The 20,250-nt window shown below is 39.0% G+C and overlaps 1 protein-coding gene across 1 annotated transcript in view; it reads left to right on the top strand.

Annotated features, from left to right (window-relative positions):
• Positions 1–9,712: 9,712 nt before the first annotated feature.
• Positions 9,713–20,250, top strand: part of smg1 (SMG1 nonsense mediated mRNA decay associated PI3K related kinase) — a 112,064-nt gene continuing 101,526 nt past the window's right edge. Inside the window, exons 1-4 of the mRNA XM_069674033.1 lie at positions 9,713–9,903; positions 12,695–12,840; positions 14,955–15,107; positions 15,552–15,688. Coding sequence (XP_069530134.1) covers positions 9,827–9,903; positions 12,695–12,840; positions 14,955–15,107; positions 15,552–15,688 — 513 coding nt within the window. The 5' untranslated portion in view covers positions 9,713–9,826. The remainder of the gene's footprint in view (positions 9,904–12,694; positions 12,841–14,954; positions 15,108–15,551; positions 15,689–20,250) is intronic.

Genomic DNA, 20,250 nt, shown 5'->3' with positions numbered 1-20,250 from the left:
TTGTTGTGTCTTTTACGTGCAAACTGCTGACCTTAACAGCTGTTGTGATACTGTGCGCTGCATGTGTAGGTATACAGGGCCGTTGTGCAGAGAAAGGCATAGTGCTGAGGGAAAGGGCTGTCTGATGCCAAGGTGAGGGAGTGACAAAAAAATTAAATACAACTAAAATACTACTAAAATGTTTGTTTATATGTAGGACTCTTTTATGTGGTTAAAGTACGTGGTACTCGTGGCCCGGTCTATAGCAGTGCTAAGCTTAGCTTCCATGTAGGAACTCCAACCGGCTTCTCCTAACAGGGGCCGTGTTGACTGTTATCTGCTGTACGTAGTACACTTACTATTACTAAGTACCTCATAAAACCCCCTTCAAAAACCCAAGTATTCATTTGAAGTAGTTTATTAATTAACACTCAATAAGATGAAGAAGAGATTACAATTAAATTGTGGATATAACCATATAGAAACAGATGAGTATGTCTACATGTGATGTGGTGCTTCTCACACAAATCATTGATATATGCGATTAATCACAATTAATTAATTATAAAGCCTGTATTTAAATAGATTTTAAAAATTATCGCCAGACAGCACTAGTTTTTTGGTTTTGTTTTCTCTTGGCATTCACTGTGCTATGCTACCAAAACAAAGCTACAGGCATGGAAGCAGCAGCTAACAGGCTCCAGCTAACCAACCCACAGCAGGCTTCTCCTCCACACAGAGCCCTGTGTGTATGGATGCATTGACGTCATGGCTGACGCATGGCAGCCTGGAGTAGCCTGCTTCATCAAAGGCCTGTATGCTCAGGCTTGAACAGAGGTATTATTAGCCAGCAGAGGGAGAGATACATGGAGAGAATGGGAGGAGATAGAAGAGAGTTAAGAGTAGTGGAGGGGTTTGCGGTGGTATTTAAATGAATAGCAGAAAGTATTGCTGTCACTGTTTGTTTTCTGAGACCCACAGGACAATGAGTGTGACAGATGATGCAGGTGGTTTATTTACATGTTTTTTTAATTTTGTAAGACTTGAGCTCTGTAACTCTGTAACACACTTTTAAGCCGTAGTCTACATCTCTTCCAGCATTGATGCGTATAAGAGTGCTGGTATGAAAATTCGTCAAATTGTTACACTTCTCATGCATATACACGCGTATTTTAAGGTACTAAGCACATTCATGTATATATAAAAATATACATATTCAGAAATGCACATACATTCATGAATATGAATATATGCAGGCTGTCAAGTGATTTAAAAATAATCAAAAAATGACAACCTAAATTAATCGCATATAAATAACTCTGTAAGGCTGTATTACCCTATTTCTTGTTTCACCATTTAAATTGTACTTTATTCCCTTATTTGCACCTTATTATAGTGTTTTTTCACTTCTTTAATCTGCTCCAGGGGCGTCATGCAAGCCAACTACAACCCACTCAAAATTGCCTGTTATCAAGGTAAACTTATGTACTTTCTTTTACCGTCTGCAATAGCTAATTTAGTCCAACAGAGGGCAGTGGTGGTGCTGCAGAGAGGATAGGATTACTACTTGGGTTGCATGTAGAGACGCGAGGAAATCAGGCAAGAAGAGAGAAAACAAGGAAATGTCAATTAAGAGACATGAGACGACCTTTCTTCTGAAGAGTTACGTGAAGCGACGTCCGTTTGTGATGATAGCCTCAGCTGATCACAGCTGTCAGTCAGCTTTAAAAGCTGTTTGTGTTTGCAAACGTGCAACGTATTCTCATAAAAGGATGTGGACAGTGTTTTCTCTCTTTATGTTACCTGCACACATCTGCAAACACCTGCACATGAAGAACAGGCTTTATTACAGACCTTTTTTATTGGCGGTATTTTATATTATTTATTCATTTTTTGCATTTATTAGGCCTACTGATAGTGTGATTGCGAATTCATTATCTCTTAAACCTAAATAATTTTATGGAGTCATATAAACTATGGAAGTTATTCATTAGGCTAAAAGTTTTAGGAAAAATAGAAATCACATTATGCTGATCAATCCTGACACTCATTTACCATTGGCCTCACATGTGACTGAATTGAAAAAAGTGTTACTTGCTGACAAAGAGACTCTCCTGCTGTCTCTGACAAAAAATGTATTAATAAAAAATGTTAACTAGGGAAGTAACTTTTTTTTTTAAATTAAATGTAAATGAATTTGTTTTTTGCTACTTTTATGTTAAGACCAGCTAACACATTTTTAGTTAGATGGTGAATCGCAAGAAGTTATGCTCAGTTTCGTGCTAATACGATCCCCTGTTTGACGGTGGGTACCCACTGAATCTGAACTGCTGCGGCTAAAAATTCATATTCATTGTGTATTGCTAGCACTGATTCACTGCTCAAGCATGCTGGGATACCTTGCGACATGCACCAGGCTCTCTCTCAAGGTTGGGGGTTGGGCATAGGGCTAACAACTCCTCCCTGTAAAACACCATCTTGTTACAGAAACTACTACAAATGCTAAAACCACAGGGCCCTACAGTGCACTTGAGCCAACCTACTGGCATAATGACCACTCCAGATGAAAGCCCCCAACAGTCAGAAGTGCGATAGGCAGTCTACTTGGACTCAGAACAAAGATCTGCCTAGAAGCATTGAATGTCCGCACCTTGTGTGAGACATCTAAACTAGCCCAGCTCATCAGTAAGATGTAAAAGTACAGGCTAGATATTTTAGGAATTAGCAAATGTCGATGGAGTGGTTAAGTTATCCTTCACTCAGAGCATGAAGACAAGCACATACACAGCCTGGGTCTTCTAATCTCCAAAGGAAAGAAAAAACCTTATTAGAATGGGAACCAGTAAGTGACAGTAAGTGACTGTGAAGAATGATTAGAGCTCGCTTCAATTCTAAACATTGCAAACTGACCATCAGGGTCCTGCAGAGATGGCAGATTGCAGCCAATCACACTATCTGCAAAGCGGATGATACGCTGCAGCCTGCCCTTGTCCTCGGCAGTGGCAGCAGCATACCAGACGGTGATGGAGCAGGTGAGGATGGACTCAATGATGGCTGTGTAGAAGTGCATCATTATTGACTTTGGCAGGGTGAATTTCTTTAGCTGCCTCAGAAAGTACATTCTCTCCTGTCCCGATGTGGATGAACTTGAGGTCCTGGGTTAGGATGGTCCCCAGAAAGCGGAAAAACTCTACAGTGGAAACAGTGGAGTCACCGAGGGTGATGGGGGCTGGTGTGGCTGCATTTTTCCTAAAATCCACAACCATCTCCACTGTCTTTACAGAATTAAACTCTAGGATGTTCTTACCACATCAGGTCACGAGATGGTCAACCTCCCACCTGTAGTCAGACTCATCCCCACCAGAGATGAGACCAATGAGGGTGTTGTTGTCCGCAGACTTAAGGAGCTTGACAGACTGATGACTGGAGGTGCAGCTGTTGGTGTACAGGGAAAAGAGCAGAGGGGAAAGAACACAGCCTTGAGGGCAACCAGTGCTGATGGTCCTAGAATCAGAAACATGTTTCTCCAGCTTCACGTGCTGCCTCCTGTCAGACAGAGAGTCAGTGATCCACCCACAGGTGCAGTCAGGCACGTTCAGCTAGGAGAGCTTGTCCTGAAGCAGAGCCGGGATTAGAGATAAAGAGGACAAGGATGACTGGCATGAAGAGCTACAACAAAGTATCGACGAGGTCCCTCAACACAATATGTTGCTGATCATGGGTGATATGAACGCCAAGGTTGGTACTGATAATGACAACTGTGAAAGAGCTATAGGGAGTCACGGCAGTCGTGTGAGGAACAGCAATGGTGAGCTTCTTGTTGACTCCTCAAAAACAACTGCAAAGTTGGTGGTACCATATATATATTTTAGAGGATTTTTACAACTCATTCATTAAATTATTTAACAATATTGTGTAAAGCAGCCTGTTGTATCTGCGTATCATCATATAATATCATACCAATATATAAAAACTAAAGACAGAATCAATTTAGAATGAAAATACATTTTTTATTATATATAGCAGAATATGTAGTTATATTATAGCTTGTTTGTTTGTCTTAATCTATTGTTTGTGTCCTTCTCTTCTCACATTTACACTAATATGGCCCCATTGTCAGTGTTGTTGCTGTGCCAGCTCCACCGGTGACATCAGATGGTGAAATGAAAAAATCAAATAACTTTGAATGAAATTGATGATTGCTGTCCTTACTTGACAGACTTTTACATATATTTAATACTTTATTTTCCTACTCAGTTTTAGCCTATTGTTCATGTGTGTTTAAGTATGTGTATTTCACTGTGTGAGAGGTATTAATAAAAACATCAGTCCACATTTGGTGTCATTCTGATGTTTATTACCAGAGAGTTTATTACCTGTGATAAGGCAGATGATGTCCCTTTTCGAGTAACCTTAATTTTCACTCTTTTCGATTTTTGTTAAGATCCAAATGATAGTTTTTGTTAAGATCCAAAATAATAATTTTGCAGTAAAATAATTTTATACAACCATCAATTTCATAAACTAGACATATTAAAGTTATGGAAAAACATGGCTGTTTTCCATAACTTTAACCTTTGCTGAAGCTCTACTTTTTATTCAGTGGGAGGAGAAGTGGGTAAGTAATGTATATATGGGTTGAAATGTTTTTATATCGTCAAATTGGTATTGCAAATGAATGAATGAATGAATGAATGAATTAAGCTAATTCTAACCTTGACTGAGACCTGCAGGCAGGTGGTGAAGGAGATGGGGCTGGAGGGGCAGGTTACCCCAATTCAGGTTTCAAAGAAGTGGGACAACCTTAAAAAGAAATACAAGGTAAAGCAAATCATATGTTTGGCAACATTTTTTTGGATATTGTCTTAAAACGGTCTTACACTGGATACCCCAGCCTTCTATGTGATTGTAATGTGTCTGTGAGCTGTTTTGGTCAATGTGCACTTCTCCACAAGTGCTTATAGTAACATTCTGTTATTCATGATGTTAATAGGAGTTGAAGAATCCCCCCACAGGCTCCAGAACAGACAGAGGGGTGGCAACGGCAGCCACCTGGCCGTGGTTTGATGCCATGCATGAAGCACTAGGGGAAAGGCCGTCTATTCAGCCTCCCACCCCCTGGGGATCAATAAAGGATTATCTGTCGGTGCCCTTCACCAGCTCCCAGCCTCCTCCAAAAAAGGCAAAGAGGGGACAAGGATCTTTGGCCTTCTTCAAAAAGCAGGCCAAAAAGGACAAGGCCATAGATTCTGCTCTGTTACAACAAAATAAAAAATGCATTCAGCTCCTGAGAGAAACTGCCAACAAAAATAAAAGTTGCTGAATGAATGGAACCTTGGTAAAGAGCGCAAAACAATCAAGCCAGCATGACTAACTCTTCCAACTCTAATATGGTCAACAGCAACAGATGTAAAGAAATTTTTACTATAGTTTCACCTTTGCCACTGCTTTTACAGAGAGTTAATTAAGCGTTTCTTTGCCAGCCAAAGGTCTGCTTCTATCACAGTAAGACCCAAGGTAATAAATATGACAAACACTGTGTTAATGAAAAGGCAAAAATCACATTTTATTATTCCAAACAAAAATGCAGAAGAAAAGTTCTTCAATTACAGACAAATCAAAATGCAACAAAGACATTTACTTCGCTCAAAACATAAAATAATCATGATCATGCAGAGGAGGGGGAAACTGGTTTGGGGTTGTGCTGCCAGTCTGTAATGCTGAACTCCATGTTCGTCTCCCTGCACTGGTGAAGGTAGCGGTACTGGATCCTCTTCCTCAGGCACCTCCAAAATGTCCCCAGCAGTGATTCAGATGTTGTGGAGCACTGCACAAACTGCCACAACATTTGGTGCAAAAGTGTGATCCACTTCCAGGGCTTTGAAGAAGATCCCTGGCCACCTTGTCTTCATCATTCCAAAGGCCCTCTCTATGATGGATCAAGCCCTGGCATGATGTCCCTCCACTCTTCCCCTTACTGGTTCATGGTCACAATGAAGTGACCAGCTGGTGGGTAACAGCCACTGACAAACACTGGACTATTTCCTAGCACCCGGGTGTCATGGACTGAACCAGGGTAACCAACAAATATGTCCAGAAATTTGCCATTACTATCACAGATTGCCTGAAGCTGGACAGAGTGGAAAAGCTTGTGGTTCAGGTAATCCTGTGCACATGGCCCATGTGGAGCCTTGAGGCGAACATGGCACCCATCAATGGCTCCCACACAGTGGCTGAAGGCTGGGCTGTTGGCAAGGTGCTGGAAGCCATGGCCAACTCCAGCACACTGTGCTAGTGTGGGGAAGTGGACCACTTTGACCAGAAGGGTCAAAATTGCAGCACACCTGCAGCGAACAATGTCAAACACCATTGTTTTTGGCAAATCAAAAACCTAAAGACCTTCCTATCATGTTTCCATTTTTAAACCAAGTTATGCAGCTAGATTTTACATTGAAACACATCAGCAATGAAGCAGAATTCCCTGTAATAGATCTAAAATCTTTCATTTAACAACACAAACTTTGAACTTTGAACTTTTAAAGCAATTTTTATTTCATGTTTTCCAGCACGGAGCCGGTGGTTCTCCGGCTGACCCAGCACCTCAACCATGCACTTCATCTGCAGACAAAGTATACAAAATAACATCAGCTGACATTCTGCAGAAAGTCTCCACTTTCTCTGAGATAAATTATGTACCTTTTGATATCGACACTCAACAGGGAAGAGGTTTTCAGCTAAGAAGAGGAAGGCCAGGATGCAGCCGACTCCCCACACATCAATAGCCTCTATGAAGGGCAGGCAGAGGGTGATTTCTGGAGCCCTGAGGAGGGAAGACAAGAGCCAAAAATATGTTATCTATTGGCAGTCTTTCAGGACCAAGAGGACAATGTGAATGTTGAGATGAAAGACTAAAAACTGTGGAATTGTGCAGGATGAACCTACCTGTATCTGTTTGCCTGAATTTCAAGCCCAGGCTGGACTTTGGAGGCTGGAATGGCCTCACCAAAGTCAATTGACAGCTGGGATAGGATAAGCGATATAGATAATGGATAGATCTTCATCATTTATATTTGTCCTTGCAAAAACCTTACATTCTTTAATTTGTAATGTTCTTCATTCTCAAATTTTACTTTTCTCTATTTATTTGACTTTTCCCTGTACTGTTCATCATTTTCTTATTTCGTTTTGCAACACTTGTTATATGTTCTTTTATGCTGTTCATTATTCTGACAATAGTCTTTACATGAATTTATTTTCCCCACTGAATGGAAAATCTTCCTTATCTTTTTTAAATTCTCTCCAAACAGTCTCATTATTTTAATATCCTTTTTGTATTATGTAGCTTTTTCTTTGCAGTTGGCACCTTTTTGATACACCACTAAACGTAGTTGCTGAAAATTTAATGCACAGAGAGGTACACACATTTTAATTTTTCCCATTGACACTTGATTGCTTTATAATTACATTAATTACAGTGCTCAGTGCCTATCTGATCGCTGCTTGGATTTGCAACAACTGAACTACTAATGCATTGTCCAAACTCCAACATACTTCATGCGTTATGTGTTAAAATAACTCTCAATGGAAGAAAAATCCATGCACACAATACCCCACAATAAACAGGCAGTTACTCTCCACTGCAGGAGTTTCTGTTTCACATGTATCATTCTTTACCGTGGCCCTTGGCACTATTTGTCTTAACTATAGCATCACCATGTGGTTGGGTACTAGGGTTACATAGGTTTATTTTCATTGTCACATCATAACCTCCAGGCCATTTACCAATAACAGTCATCATATTATTTGTTTTACCCTCACTGTACAAAGGCTATTAATATCACTATGACTTCACTGTATAGCAGCACCTGCAGTCTACTGGAGTTACTCAGAATTTCTTTCATGGACACTTCAGTTCAAGGGCATTACCACAAACAGTGAGCCCTCATGTTCATCTTTTTGCTTATAGCTGACGCGCAAGATCACTCAAATATTCATATGCATTAGTAAAACCTGATTGATGAATCACTCAGCATGTGGTGTGCTGTTTTGGTCACATGGTTGCTCTCCACAGCCTATAATCTACCATCATTTGTCATCTTGTGGTGTCTCTCACATTTTCAACAACTGTTAAGATTCTTAAAATCTTTTAGTGTGGGCTAGCCTTAAGATGACTGAGAGGAGTGAGTTCATTTAAACTAACATACTCTTCCTGACAAGATGGTGCATATGTGTGTGTTTCTGGGCTTTTCAAACAAAGTGTCCTGTGTTCCTTTGATAGATAATGGCCTTAGACATATTTTGCTAGCTGCACTGAGATAAACATCAGTGCTGCAAAAGCAACACTGAGAGGAACTGTGTTTGCAGTGATCATTTGTCTGAAGAGCATTATGTAAATTCAGTGCAAAATAGGCCAGCTAGACTTGCTGAAGAGCATCGCTTTATCCAATCATCAGGAAAAATATGGCTAAGTAAAAAGGACAAAAGGACAAGCAACCACAGAACCCCCCCCCCCCCCCCCCCCCATTTCATTTGTGAAAGTTATTCATGTCCTGTGGAATTATCTATGTTCATTAAAGTATCACAAATTGTCTTTAACCGTAAACAACAGCTGTTCAGCAGAATTTTTTGTCTTTTCTACATAAACAGCTGATCTACGGCACGGATGGATTATTATTGAACCATGACAAGACATCCTGATTTGACGTTGAAACAACTCTAATTCAATGTCTCAATGTTTGCTAATTTAAAAGTAACAACATGACTTCAAAGAATACTGGAGTGTGATGGGCCCGGATCGGGCAGAACATGCTTAACCCTTATGCCCTCCTCGGGCATTTTTGTACATTTTTCTCTACTTTTTTTTTTTGATTTGGCGATCATTTGGGCTGTGTTATAGCTTTTGGCATGAATTTTTGCAGGAACTTTTCTTTTTACCTTAATTTTTGAAATCCAATGTCTTTTACTCTTACATGTCTTTTATACTCTCGTGATGCATTTTGCACCCTCTGGACACCTTCGTGGCAAAAATGTACACGCACAAAAAAACTTCTATAAAATCATCATATATCAATATTTTTTTTTCATAAATCACTTAAACAACTTCAGACCTGCTCAAAACTACCAAACATGCAATCATTTTCAGGATTTTAACCCTTTAAATGCCAGTTTAATTATTTGAATTATTAATTATTTATTTTTAAAAAACACAAAAGGTGAATTATTTTCCATATTATAAATAGTAGGGAGATGGGGCTTTGGTGGTGATTAGAGTCTTGGATATGTCAAAGACTAGCAACAAAATTGATTTGATTGCATTAGATATATTCACTTTTTGTGTTTTTTTGTAATAAATAATGAAATGATTCAAATAATTAAACGGGCACTTAAAGGGTTAAAATCCTGAAAATGATTGCATGTTTGGTAGTTTTGAGCAGGTCTGAAGTTGTTTAAGTAATTTATGTTAAAAAAATATTGATATATGATGATTTTATAGAAGTTTTTTTGTGCGTGTACATTTTTGCCACGAAGGTGTCCAAAGGGTAGTAAATTTGAGGAGGGCGTAAGGGTTAAGCTTCCCCAGGAGAGCATGGCTGACGGTAAAATCTGACAAATCAGAAACTGTAGGAGTTAACTAACTCCAGAAGATGGCAGTAATGCAATGTCATAGATTTGAACAACAATAAAACGTAAAGAAGAAGAAGAAGAAGCTCTACCGTAAGCTAGCTTTTGAGGAGTTTCAAGTTGCTAGCCGATTTGAAAGGCTTCAAAACGCATAACAGTGAAAAGTAACACTGGAGGACACATACTATTACCGCTGCCAGCGGGTCATGCAGCTCTCTAAAAGGTAATGAGCCGTAAAGCCTCGGGGTCTCGGCTCAGCGGCGCCCACAAACTGCAGCCACACTGGAATGACTGGCAGTCCAGGTTTGTGTTCTGTTCTGGTAGAGGGTGGTTGGTAGTAATCGGGGATTCTTTAGGCCTATGATGTGCTTCTCTGTTTAGTTGTGTTGGAAATTCTCATGACAATAGCATTGTGTACAACACCGTTTTCTCCTTTCTTCTAAACCACATCACTTTTTATAGCGTTCAAAACAATACACACAAAGCCAAACCGTTTTTCCGGGGTAACTGCTCACAAGCGCGCCTCACTGACTGGTAAGCCCGGCGCTAACGTTAGCTTAATGTGTACAGAGAGCAATTATTCGCTTTACGTTTCCAGCCCATTGTTAACTTCATTAACACAAGTGGCTAATTGTAAGCAAGAGAAACCACGTTGGCAAAAAAGATAGTAGTCAGACGCGATGATGATTCACGTGCTTGATTTTTCAGTTGGCGTTAACCTCAAAATCCCAATGAGAAGTGTTAGTTTAGCTAGTTAGCATTGACATGATGCTGTTCATGCTGGCTAACAATAGCTAGCACGGGGAAGACGCCACTCAACTGTAACTTTATCAGCTTCCAGGAAGAAGGAACTCGCAGATTCATTTTTAAAAGCTTTTACTTCGTGTTACTGCAAAAGTCGAAAAAGCTATTGGTGAAGCTTAAGACTCTTAAAGAAGACAGACGTGTCAACGTACTTCAAGAGCATAATAACAACAGGTGTTTGGTATTCCCTTTTAGTGGGATAACTGCCCCAGAGACCCAGGCTCGTCGGGGAGTTTCCCTGTGTAGCAATTTCTCTGTGGAGGTCAGATTTATTATGTATTTTGCCCTGTCTTGACACATGGGCCCTTTGTCAAAATCTAGTAGTTATGACTTGAATATTTGAGAATAAATTTAACTTGCGTTGTACTTATTCCAAAATAAACTGCAGTGGAATCATAGCACACAAATGGTCATCAACTTAATTGCAGACACTGTGACTGGACACAGGCTTTCTGAAATTCTTATGAGCTCTTCTTAAACAATCGAGTAACAGTAGTAACCATTGGCAGCCATAATTCATCCATGGTGGCAGTATTGGTGACACACTGGTATCAGTATTGGAAGAATTCATAAAAAAACGGAATCCACAGTTGTCTATAGCTGCTGTGCCTTCATCTAGACTACTGTTACCTTCTCAGCTCCAGTCCTCTGGACTTAAGTTCGAAGAGCATGGGTTTCTTTAACCTGGGTTTCGTAGCTGCTAGATTTTGCAGTTTGGGCAAACTCAGCTGTAAAATATGCTCATGAGACGTTGTGGTAACATTGTCTAAAAAGCTGTCTGAAGTTTTATTCGCTCCCTGCAGGGAACACAATACGCCTAATTACTACACTTGATTTTGAGCGTATTCAGACACTTTCTGCTGACTATGGTCAACCCGTGGAAAGCTTGCCTTTTCAAGTGCATAGTTCATCCTTGGACTTTTATTTACTCACACACAGAAAAGGCTATTCTCCCATAAATAGTTAGTATAGTGCTACTCAACCACATGCAGGGTCCAAAATGAATACCTGCCACTTACCAAATGCAGGTAAAAATCTATGTTCGCAAAGAAAACAAATAAGACCAGACTCCACTGGTGGGTCCTGAAATTCTGCAGTAATTGCCCAAATCCACTCTTCAACTTGCATCAATACAACACATAAATTGTAAGTGTAACGTTTAGATTTGCATCGACTTTGTGCACTGGTGGCAGCTTGCTACGTATGTGTTTGGAAGTAATGGTGCAACGAATAGTGGAGTCAGTAGTTTAACTACATTTCTCAGGAGCAAGGGGTAGCGTTTTTTTCAGTAGCTTGCCAATCTCGGATCCCATAGGCTATATTATGATGACGATATAGCCTCTGGGGACACCGGTGAACGTGTTGGGTGTCTAGCCAGCAGTTAGCATAAACGGCTTCCAGTCAAGACTTCTATTCCGTGTTCTGGATTGTTTACAGAAAAAGAAACCATTTTTTCTTGTGATTTACTTGTAATTAACGGGTCTTACCTTTGCAGAAATTTCAACATGATGATGCAGATTTGTAAAAAGTAAAAATGCAAGCTTTGTCAGGTCTGTACTCAAAAGGGGAGGAATACAACTTTTAAAATGCTCTTTTGTTGAATGGAGGTTGAATCAACCTGATGCTTTTGTGACACCGCTTCAGGGAATTTGTTGAATTTTGATCTAGAACAAATTGCTAGCTGAACTTGCATGCAGATGTCTGTCTATAGAGATTAATAAGAAGGTAAATTATTGTCTGATGATACGTGATTCATCAATATCACTTGGATTGCTAGCGTTGAACAGACCAACGGAAACCAGAACACTTGCCGCACCTGAAATCCACGTCCCTGCCTACACATTCTACATTTCTATGTAGAATAAATAAAGAGTAAATGTAGAATCTGTAAATAGAGATTAGTAGCTGGCTAAGCTGTCTTTGACCTCTTAGCAGGGGTATACCAGGGTTGCATTTTTCTTTACTTATATCATTCTGTCAGGGTTATTAAATACCTTGGTAGACCATATTACATTGATTCTGTCCAAGCCTAATCTTCAGAGAAAAAAAATATAAGTGTAAGTTTGGAATTTATAATCTCTAGAAGAAAATCATTCATTATGCAAGTGATTCAAGATCCCTTGAACCATGAGATTCTAAAAATTCTCACCCCTCTCTGTTATAACTATTAAGATGATGCCCTAAGCTTCAAATGAAATTTAAAATTGTGCAGTTATTCATTTATCATGAATCTATTCATCTAAGATTTATCTTTTTTTGCATGCATGTGTGTGTATGTCCATGTAACCAGAGTTGACAGTGTGTCATCCAGCCAGGACGGAGTGAAGTCCAGAGAGCTTGGTTCAACTGCGTATGACGTGTTGCCCTCCAGCTGCCCTGACCAGCTAGTTGTGCCCAGCGATGCCTACTCTGCTGCAGAATCACACCAGGAAGAGGGTAAGACTTCTATTAGCACCTTTTGGTCATCAGAATCAGAAGTATTATTGCTGTCTTTTTAAAGGTATTGAGGGCATTAAAAAGTATTTTGTAGAAAATAATTTTTCATGGATGTTGAAAAAGTCCTTACACACCTATCTGAAAGGAGGAATATTTTGACAGTGGATTTTGAGGTTGAGTCAGTTTTTGTTATAATTCCAAATCACTCCAAAGGTTATTTCATGACTTTACATATAGAAAGAAATACTTTACTATAGATATACTAGACTGTAGTCTATGTGACTAAGAGTGCAAAACTATAACTCTAATAGAAAAATGATCAAAAAGTGGGACTCAAGCAGGCCCACTGTGACAGGGGGTCCACAACAACAATCCACAGGCACTTTCAAATCAAGATATCAAGACAAAGTTCCTAATGGAAAATGAATACGGAAAATCTAAATTTTAGAGTTTACTTTTAGTTAACGTATCACTGAAGTGCTGATGGCCATAAAGGCCAATTAGAAGCAATCATTTGCAGGTGAAAAATGTGACGGCAACCGCAGGTATGTGATGCCAACCATGGGTTCGACTCAGTGACCGTCATCACCACTTGTTTGAGTTCTTTTTTCTTACATCATAGACCTGTAGCTTGCATACTTAAAATCCCAGGTTCAATAAATTTACTGAAAAAAAAGGTGAAAACTTAATAAAAATAAAAGGTCCAATATTAGCAATGAGCACCGTTTTTTCCCCTTCACTCAAACGCCACACGTCACATTTACAGGTTGTTGTGGCTCCATGGAGAAAACACTAGGACCAGTCAAGTGTCAAGTTTCAAGTTTGCTTGAACAAAAATCAGGAGATGCAGCAGTGAGACACTTCTCTGTTGACCCCAAGAGAGTGAAAGAAAAAGTAAAACTGAACTTGTGTCCAAGAAAGATGTTAAACAGGCCGGAAAGCGTAACAGTCAGCACTAATATGTGCGAGTGGAACCACAGCACGCGAGCATGTCAGCTTAGAGTCTTCATCAGTTGATCAGGATGAAGAATAAAGAATAGGAAGGACTTTGCTGCTTGTGTTGGCTTTATAGATAGTAATAAAATAACAACGGTTAGAAAAATTCAGTACCGTCATAGCCCTAAATTCAATTGCTCAACCTGAATAATTGAGTTGAAAATATGAATTTGAAACACTTAATTTGTATTTGAATGTATTAATTTGAAACTGAATTCTAATAAACTTGAAACTGAATATGATACTCTGAAATACAAATCTGATTATCTTAAAATTCTAATTCTACATTAAATTTTCCCTATTCAAATTCAGTTCTCACAAGCAAAAGTCCTGGTAAAGACCTAGTATAATTGGGGCTGGTAGCTGGAGAGGTGCCAGTTCCTTTCCTGGGTTCTGTCGAGGTGTCCCCAACTGCTCGGGGCGCATGTCCACATGCAGCCCCCTCACTCAGTCTCTCCATGAATGCATATCAATAGGCTCTAGTTTGTGCATGTGTGTATTTCAGGCCTTTGCGTGTGTAGCATGTTTGTAAAAACTAAGTTACATTTTTTTATTTCTACTCTGGGATTGAAAAAGTATATCTTCTTCTTCTTGAGAAAGCATACATAAGGTGAATATTATTGGTCCAAGCACTGAACCTTGTAGAACCCCTTGACTTCATTTAGCGTGCATGGAGGATTTATTATTACGTATTCTAACTGAAATCTATTAGATCAATAGGACTTAATGCATTTCCTGTCATGCCTAAAATGTAAAATGTAAAATGTTCCAATCATTGTAATCCTTTAAAGCCATTTAAATGTTCAAGTCTCTGAAATAGAATGTAAGTTCTATTGTCTGATAGGAGGCTTCTCAAGTACTCCTGTGTTGAGTTTCAGTCCCTTTCATCAGAACTAATATTATTATTATATGATTGCATATGTAGAAGTCACTTTAGTACTTTTTCAGTCTGGAGGTCAGATTTTCAAAACTGCCACCAAATTTAGTTCTTGTAAAGCAATATAATTGGCCAGGGAAAATAAATTACTCCCACCTGTGAAAATTGTTGAGCAAAATAAATTCTTATGTCTGTCCCTCTATATATTGTGGTTTTATCAAACATGCTTTGTGTTTCATAGGTGGATATGAAGCTGGTCAAGGTGTCTGTGATAATACGTTTGGTTGGAAGTCGATGGCGCAAGAGTTGAGGCCCAATGACGTGACAACGGATTTGACTCATTTTCAGCATGGAAACCGTGCTTTAACTTCAAAGGACATGAAGAAATTGCAGGGTAATCTCCAACATACAACCAGTATTTCTATATAAACATAGTGAAAAAAGAAATTGCTGCAGTATTCAGATGACAAAAGTTATGCTGATTGGATTCAGTTAGAAACATTTAATTGACTCTCACATATCCATTTTGAGCTTTTTTTTCGAGCTCTCACAAGCTATTATTGGCAGAGCAACATTACATGAAATCTAATTTATAATTAGCCGTCACAGTTGTAACTTCTTGAGAAAAATGAGGAATATTGTTAGTAGTTCATTTGTTGTTGATGATTTTTAGATCAAAATAGCTAAATATTTTCCTCACTACAAGGTCTATGTGACACTAAACACTTAAGAAGATGAACATTTTAAACATGCAACTGACAGCTTGTGTTATTACAGAGCAATTAGTGGAGTAAGACAATTGATGTCTCATTACTGACATACAATGATGTTGTCGCAGACAGAGGGATGGCTCACACAGAGGAGTCTCGGCTAGCCAACCTCCTGCGTCGTGTCTCCAGGGAAGACGATCGTGATCGCAGGCTCGCCACCCTGAAACAGCTTAAAGAATTCATCTGCCACGGGGAGAGCAAAGTGGTCAGTCAAATTTTGCTGAGAATTTTCTCCTGTTTGCTTCCTACAAACCCTCTATTGTGTCTCCCCATTTAAATGTCACTCACTGGGACATGTGCTAGTGATCTCTAAAAAAATTCCATTTTTCCCAATGATGAAATTATGACATGGGAATTTCTATTTATTATGTTCTATATAGACAGTTGTGTTGAGATAAAGCTGAAAGCAAAATAGCTATAGGTAGGACCCTTGGTCATTGTGACAAGCGTGATGTTAATGTTTAGTCAGTAAAAATTGACAAATACTAATGTTTACCTCAGTAATGATTATAATTGCTGTACCCCAGCTTTAAGGTCAAAATGTAGGATTGTAGGCCTTTTTATAGGGAGTTCAGGTTTTTGGAAAGGGTTTGTATGCGGTACTTAGCAATAGTCAGTGCACTACGTACACATCAGACATCGCTTCCAATTTTATCGGCCGATATTCGCACTTCGCAGATATGTTGGTATCGGCGTATATGTCCTCTGATATGCTCCGTTATAAATTCATTTGATCTTTGCAATGGCTGGGAAAAAGCCATTATACCTTCTGACATACAGAGGGCGTAGTTTTAACTTTGACAACATGAGAGCCATGCTCTCAGTCTTTGTATCAAAATACAGCTGAGGTCAAGAAATGAAACAGCCACCTAAGCCAGCCTAAGGCACACCTGTGCAATAATCATGCTGTCTAATCAGCATCTTGATATACCACACCTGTGAGGTGGATGGATTATCTCGGCAAAGGAGAAGTACTCCCTCACACAGATTTAGACAAATTTGTGAACAATATTTGAGAGAAATATGCCTTTTGTGTACATAGAAAAAGTCTTAGATCTTTGAGTTCAGCTCATGAAAAATGGGAGTACAAACAAAAGTGTTGTGTTTATATTTTTGTTCAGTGTATAACCAGCACAAAAATGATAATTACCAACATATGCAGAACATATGTTCTAAAAAGACACATTAAAAACACTAACAAAGTATTTTTTTGCATTTTGTAACATAAATAGCAAACTTAACTTTAAACTACTCAGTCAGCACTAGGCGGCAGGCATGATGGGAAATGAAGACGTCCCTATCGATGCCAGAGTGCGCGTCACAGCTGAGCAGAGCAGCACACAGAGCCAAGGGAAGCATTATCTTTCCCATACAGAACGAAACATTGTGAAAAACAAACTCATGTTCAAATCACAGTAATCAGCCAAAGAAAGCTTGCTTTCAGAGCATTGCTGATTCTACCCTCTGCGCATCTAAACTGCGCAGATGAGATCACGTGTGTACAGTCTGGCTCTCAGTTAGTTTTAAGTTCGATAATAACGAAGGCACAGGAGCTTTAAGCTTTATTGTCTGCTAGTTTCACAGCGGTTACGCTCTAAAGCTTACACGTCTACACCTCCGTACAACCCCGCAGGAAGATACAGGGTTTTGTTTGAATAAGCCATCGTCATGCCAGGTGTGTGCGTCTGTCTGCTCCGCCCTCCTTCACACCTGCAGCTCCTTATAGCAGTCAGACACACGTGCGCGGACTGTTCTCATCCACAGAACGGCAAATGAAGACGTTTTGTGAAGTCCCTTTCACGTCTCATAAAGATGTTTAAGTTACAATGTTAAGGTGTTACAGACAGGCAGAGAGAAGAGCAGAGAGACAGCCATGTCACCGTGATGCTACGTTTTGATTGAGTCCCGACCTGCGGACTGTTGGCTGAGCTCCAGACCTCTGCTCCGCGATAGACAGTCCATAGATAGTCCAAAATGTCCCAAACAGAGCAGAATAACAAGAACAGAAACACAGACGAAGGGCAGATCCTCTGCAGATACAAACACCATCTCACATTTCTCCTGGATTATGATGTTAATTAATAGGGAATATTTAATATAGAAAATCCTGCTCATTAAGCCTTTATTATTACTATTACTATTATTAATAGTATCAGTCTGTCAAATGAGCTGGTCTGTGTTTAGTGACTTTTATCTTCAGCAGCACTGTGTGAAGGTGGGAAAAAAAAAGAAAATAATTTTTGTTCCTACTTTTGTGTGTTTTTGTGTTATACTCACTTCTATTTAATTTTATTTTAATGCTATTTAAGTTGCTACAGAAACACTATTTTATTTTAATTTTGTATGTCATGCAAATGTGACAATAACTTTTCAGATTTGGAATTTTAATATTTTAATTTCAGATACATTTTAGCATATGTCAATATATCGGCCGATATGTCGATATCGGAATTTTTTTACTCCCTAATATCGGAATCTGCATCCGCCCCAAAAATCCAATATCGGTCGGGTCCTAGCATTAACTAATGGGAAAAAATAATGTTAACCAAAAGCTAATATATAATGTTTGGTTGACAATTTTTTTGCAATCAGTAACTAATAACCCCTATGAAAATCAACAGACTTATGCTCTGTCAGGTCTGTACTCCAGCCGGTGTTACTTCTTGTTTGTTTCAGGTATGGTTGTCACGATATCAGAATTTATAACTTGGATACGATACTGGAAAAACAAAACAAACGACAAAAAAAAAGATACTAGATAAATCCTAGGAACAAAAAATGAGGTAATTTTTTTTCTCAAAAAGTCACAAAACACATACCAACTCATTTGACATACTGGTAATAGTAATAAAAGGCTTAATAATCAGGATTTCCCCCCAAAATATTGTATAGACCCATAATACAATATTACCTCTTAATCATCACTCATAATCCAATAGAAATGTTAGGTGACGTCTGTCTCTGCAGGGGATCTGCTTTTTGTCTATATTTCTATTTTTCTTATTATTCTGCTGTGTTTGGGACATTTCTGGACGTCAATCACTGGGCAGCTGTATAGAGCTCAGCCAACAATCCGCAGGTCGGGACTAAATGAAAAAAATAGTGCCATGGTGAAATGGCTGTCTCTCTGCTCTGCTCTCTGTCTGCGTGCAACAGACACTTTTGTTGCTTTTGCATCTTTATAAGACTTGAATAGGACTTCACAAACCATCTTAATTTGCTGTTCTTTCAATGAGACGAGTCGACTGTGTCATTGCTGTGTAACAGCTCTAGGTGTGATTGAGGCTGGAACAGACCAGTGGTGAATGAAGTACCTGAAAGCCACACTTGGATAAAAGTACAGATCATCATACCAGTAAATGACTTTGGTTGAAGTGAAAGTCAGCTATTCTCATATTACTCTACTAAATTAAGTGGTTTAGAATTTTGAACTTTACTTTTATCTGTAAACCATCTTAAAAAAATTGTTACTTGAAGAATACAAGGTCTTCACAAATAATAGCCCTTTTGGTGAAAATCAAGTTTTTAACCTTCGTCTTCGTCACCAATGTCATCGTTTACCAGAGTAGCTGGTGCCGACGCCGTTGCTGTCTCGGCCTTCGTCATGCATTTAGTATCAATGTTGTGTGGTGTTCTACTCACATAGCCGCTACTCGCTTGCATCTGTTCTGCCTGGACTTAACTTAAAAGCAGAACATAGGCTTTGAAATCCCTTGTTGCATGTTTGCACTTGATTTACCTGGCTTCTTCTTCTTGGAGGTTTTTACAACAATTGGCATCCACAGTGTTCTATTACTGCCACCCTTGGTTTTTAACCTCTCTTAGTTTTTACTCATTTTAAAGCCTATTTTCAGAAAAAAAAAACAATCCAAAAAAATTTGACCACCAAATTTCTCCTGATTTAATTTTGAGTAATGGAGATTCTTAGGGTGAATGTATTTAAGTAAAAGTACACATTTTATTAAGGAAATGTAGTGCAGCAAAAAGGTTAACAGAAATATAAAAACTCAAGTACAAATACTTCCAGCAAATTCTTAAGTTCTGTAAAGAAGTGCTATTACTTTGTTACATTACACCACTGGAGCAAACACAGTCGGCAGGATGATGAGCGACTTTGGCCAATAAAAACAAAATCCTGTACGTTCCTGCAACCCAGCACAGAGGTGTAGGTGGGTTACTTTGTTGTTGAGAGGGTAACAGCTTTGAACTAATAAGAAAATTATGTCTTATTTCTTTGTTTCACTGCTTTATTTACTTTCTCGCTCTCTCCACTTTCTGTCTATGTCGCTCTTCCACAGCTGCTCTCTCTTTTGCTTGCGGATGTTTGGTTTGAAAATCTGACTTTTTAAAATTTTCTTAAAGCTTTTGAAACCTTTGCCGGTACTGATCAAACGTAAAAATGACAGAGATTGTAAACGATTTAAAACAACTGGTATTGAAAAGTATCCAAAATTTTGACAACCCCTCAACAGATGCATAGTTGAATTCAGGTTAGGCGAGTGACTTGGTGTCCCATTCATATGTTAAAGACATAAATCCAATTTATTTCATCCTGGCAAATGTCCAATAATTTTGGTTCTTCTACCTGCTGTAGAGATTGCAAAAACAAGGACTTGTGCAAAAATATTGTATGTTGTGTCTGTGAAGGTTTTAAGTCTCTAACAACTAAGCCTCCACATCTTGTGTACAATACACATGATCTGGTTTGTTTTCATGTGTGAGGTTGACTTTAATGAATGAATCTTAAAACCTGGCAACAGTGGCAGA

The sequence above is a fragment of the Semicossyphus pulcher genome, unplaced genomic scaffold, assembly GCF_022749685.1.
Source record: "Semicossyphus pulcher isolate SPU_LCO1_2020_fin unplaced genomic scaffold, fSemPul1.0.p SCAF_23, whole genome shotgun sequence".
Taxonomy (NCBI): domain Eukaryota; kingdom Metazoa; phylum Chordata; class Actinopteri; order Labriformes; family Labridae; genus Semicossyphus; species Semicossyphus pulcher.
The sequence above is the reverse complement of the archived record's forward strand: the minus strand, read 5'-3'. Positions and strand labels throughout refer to the sequence as shown.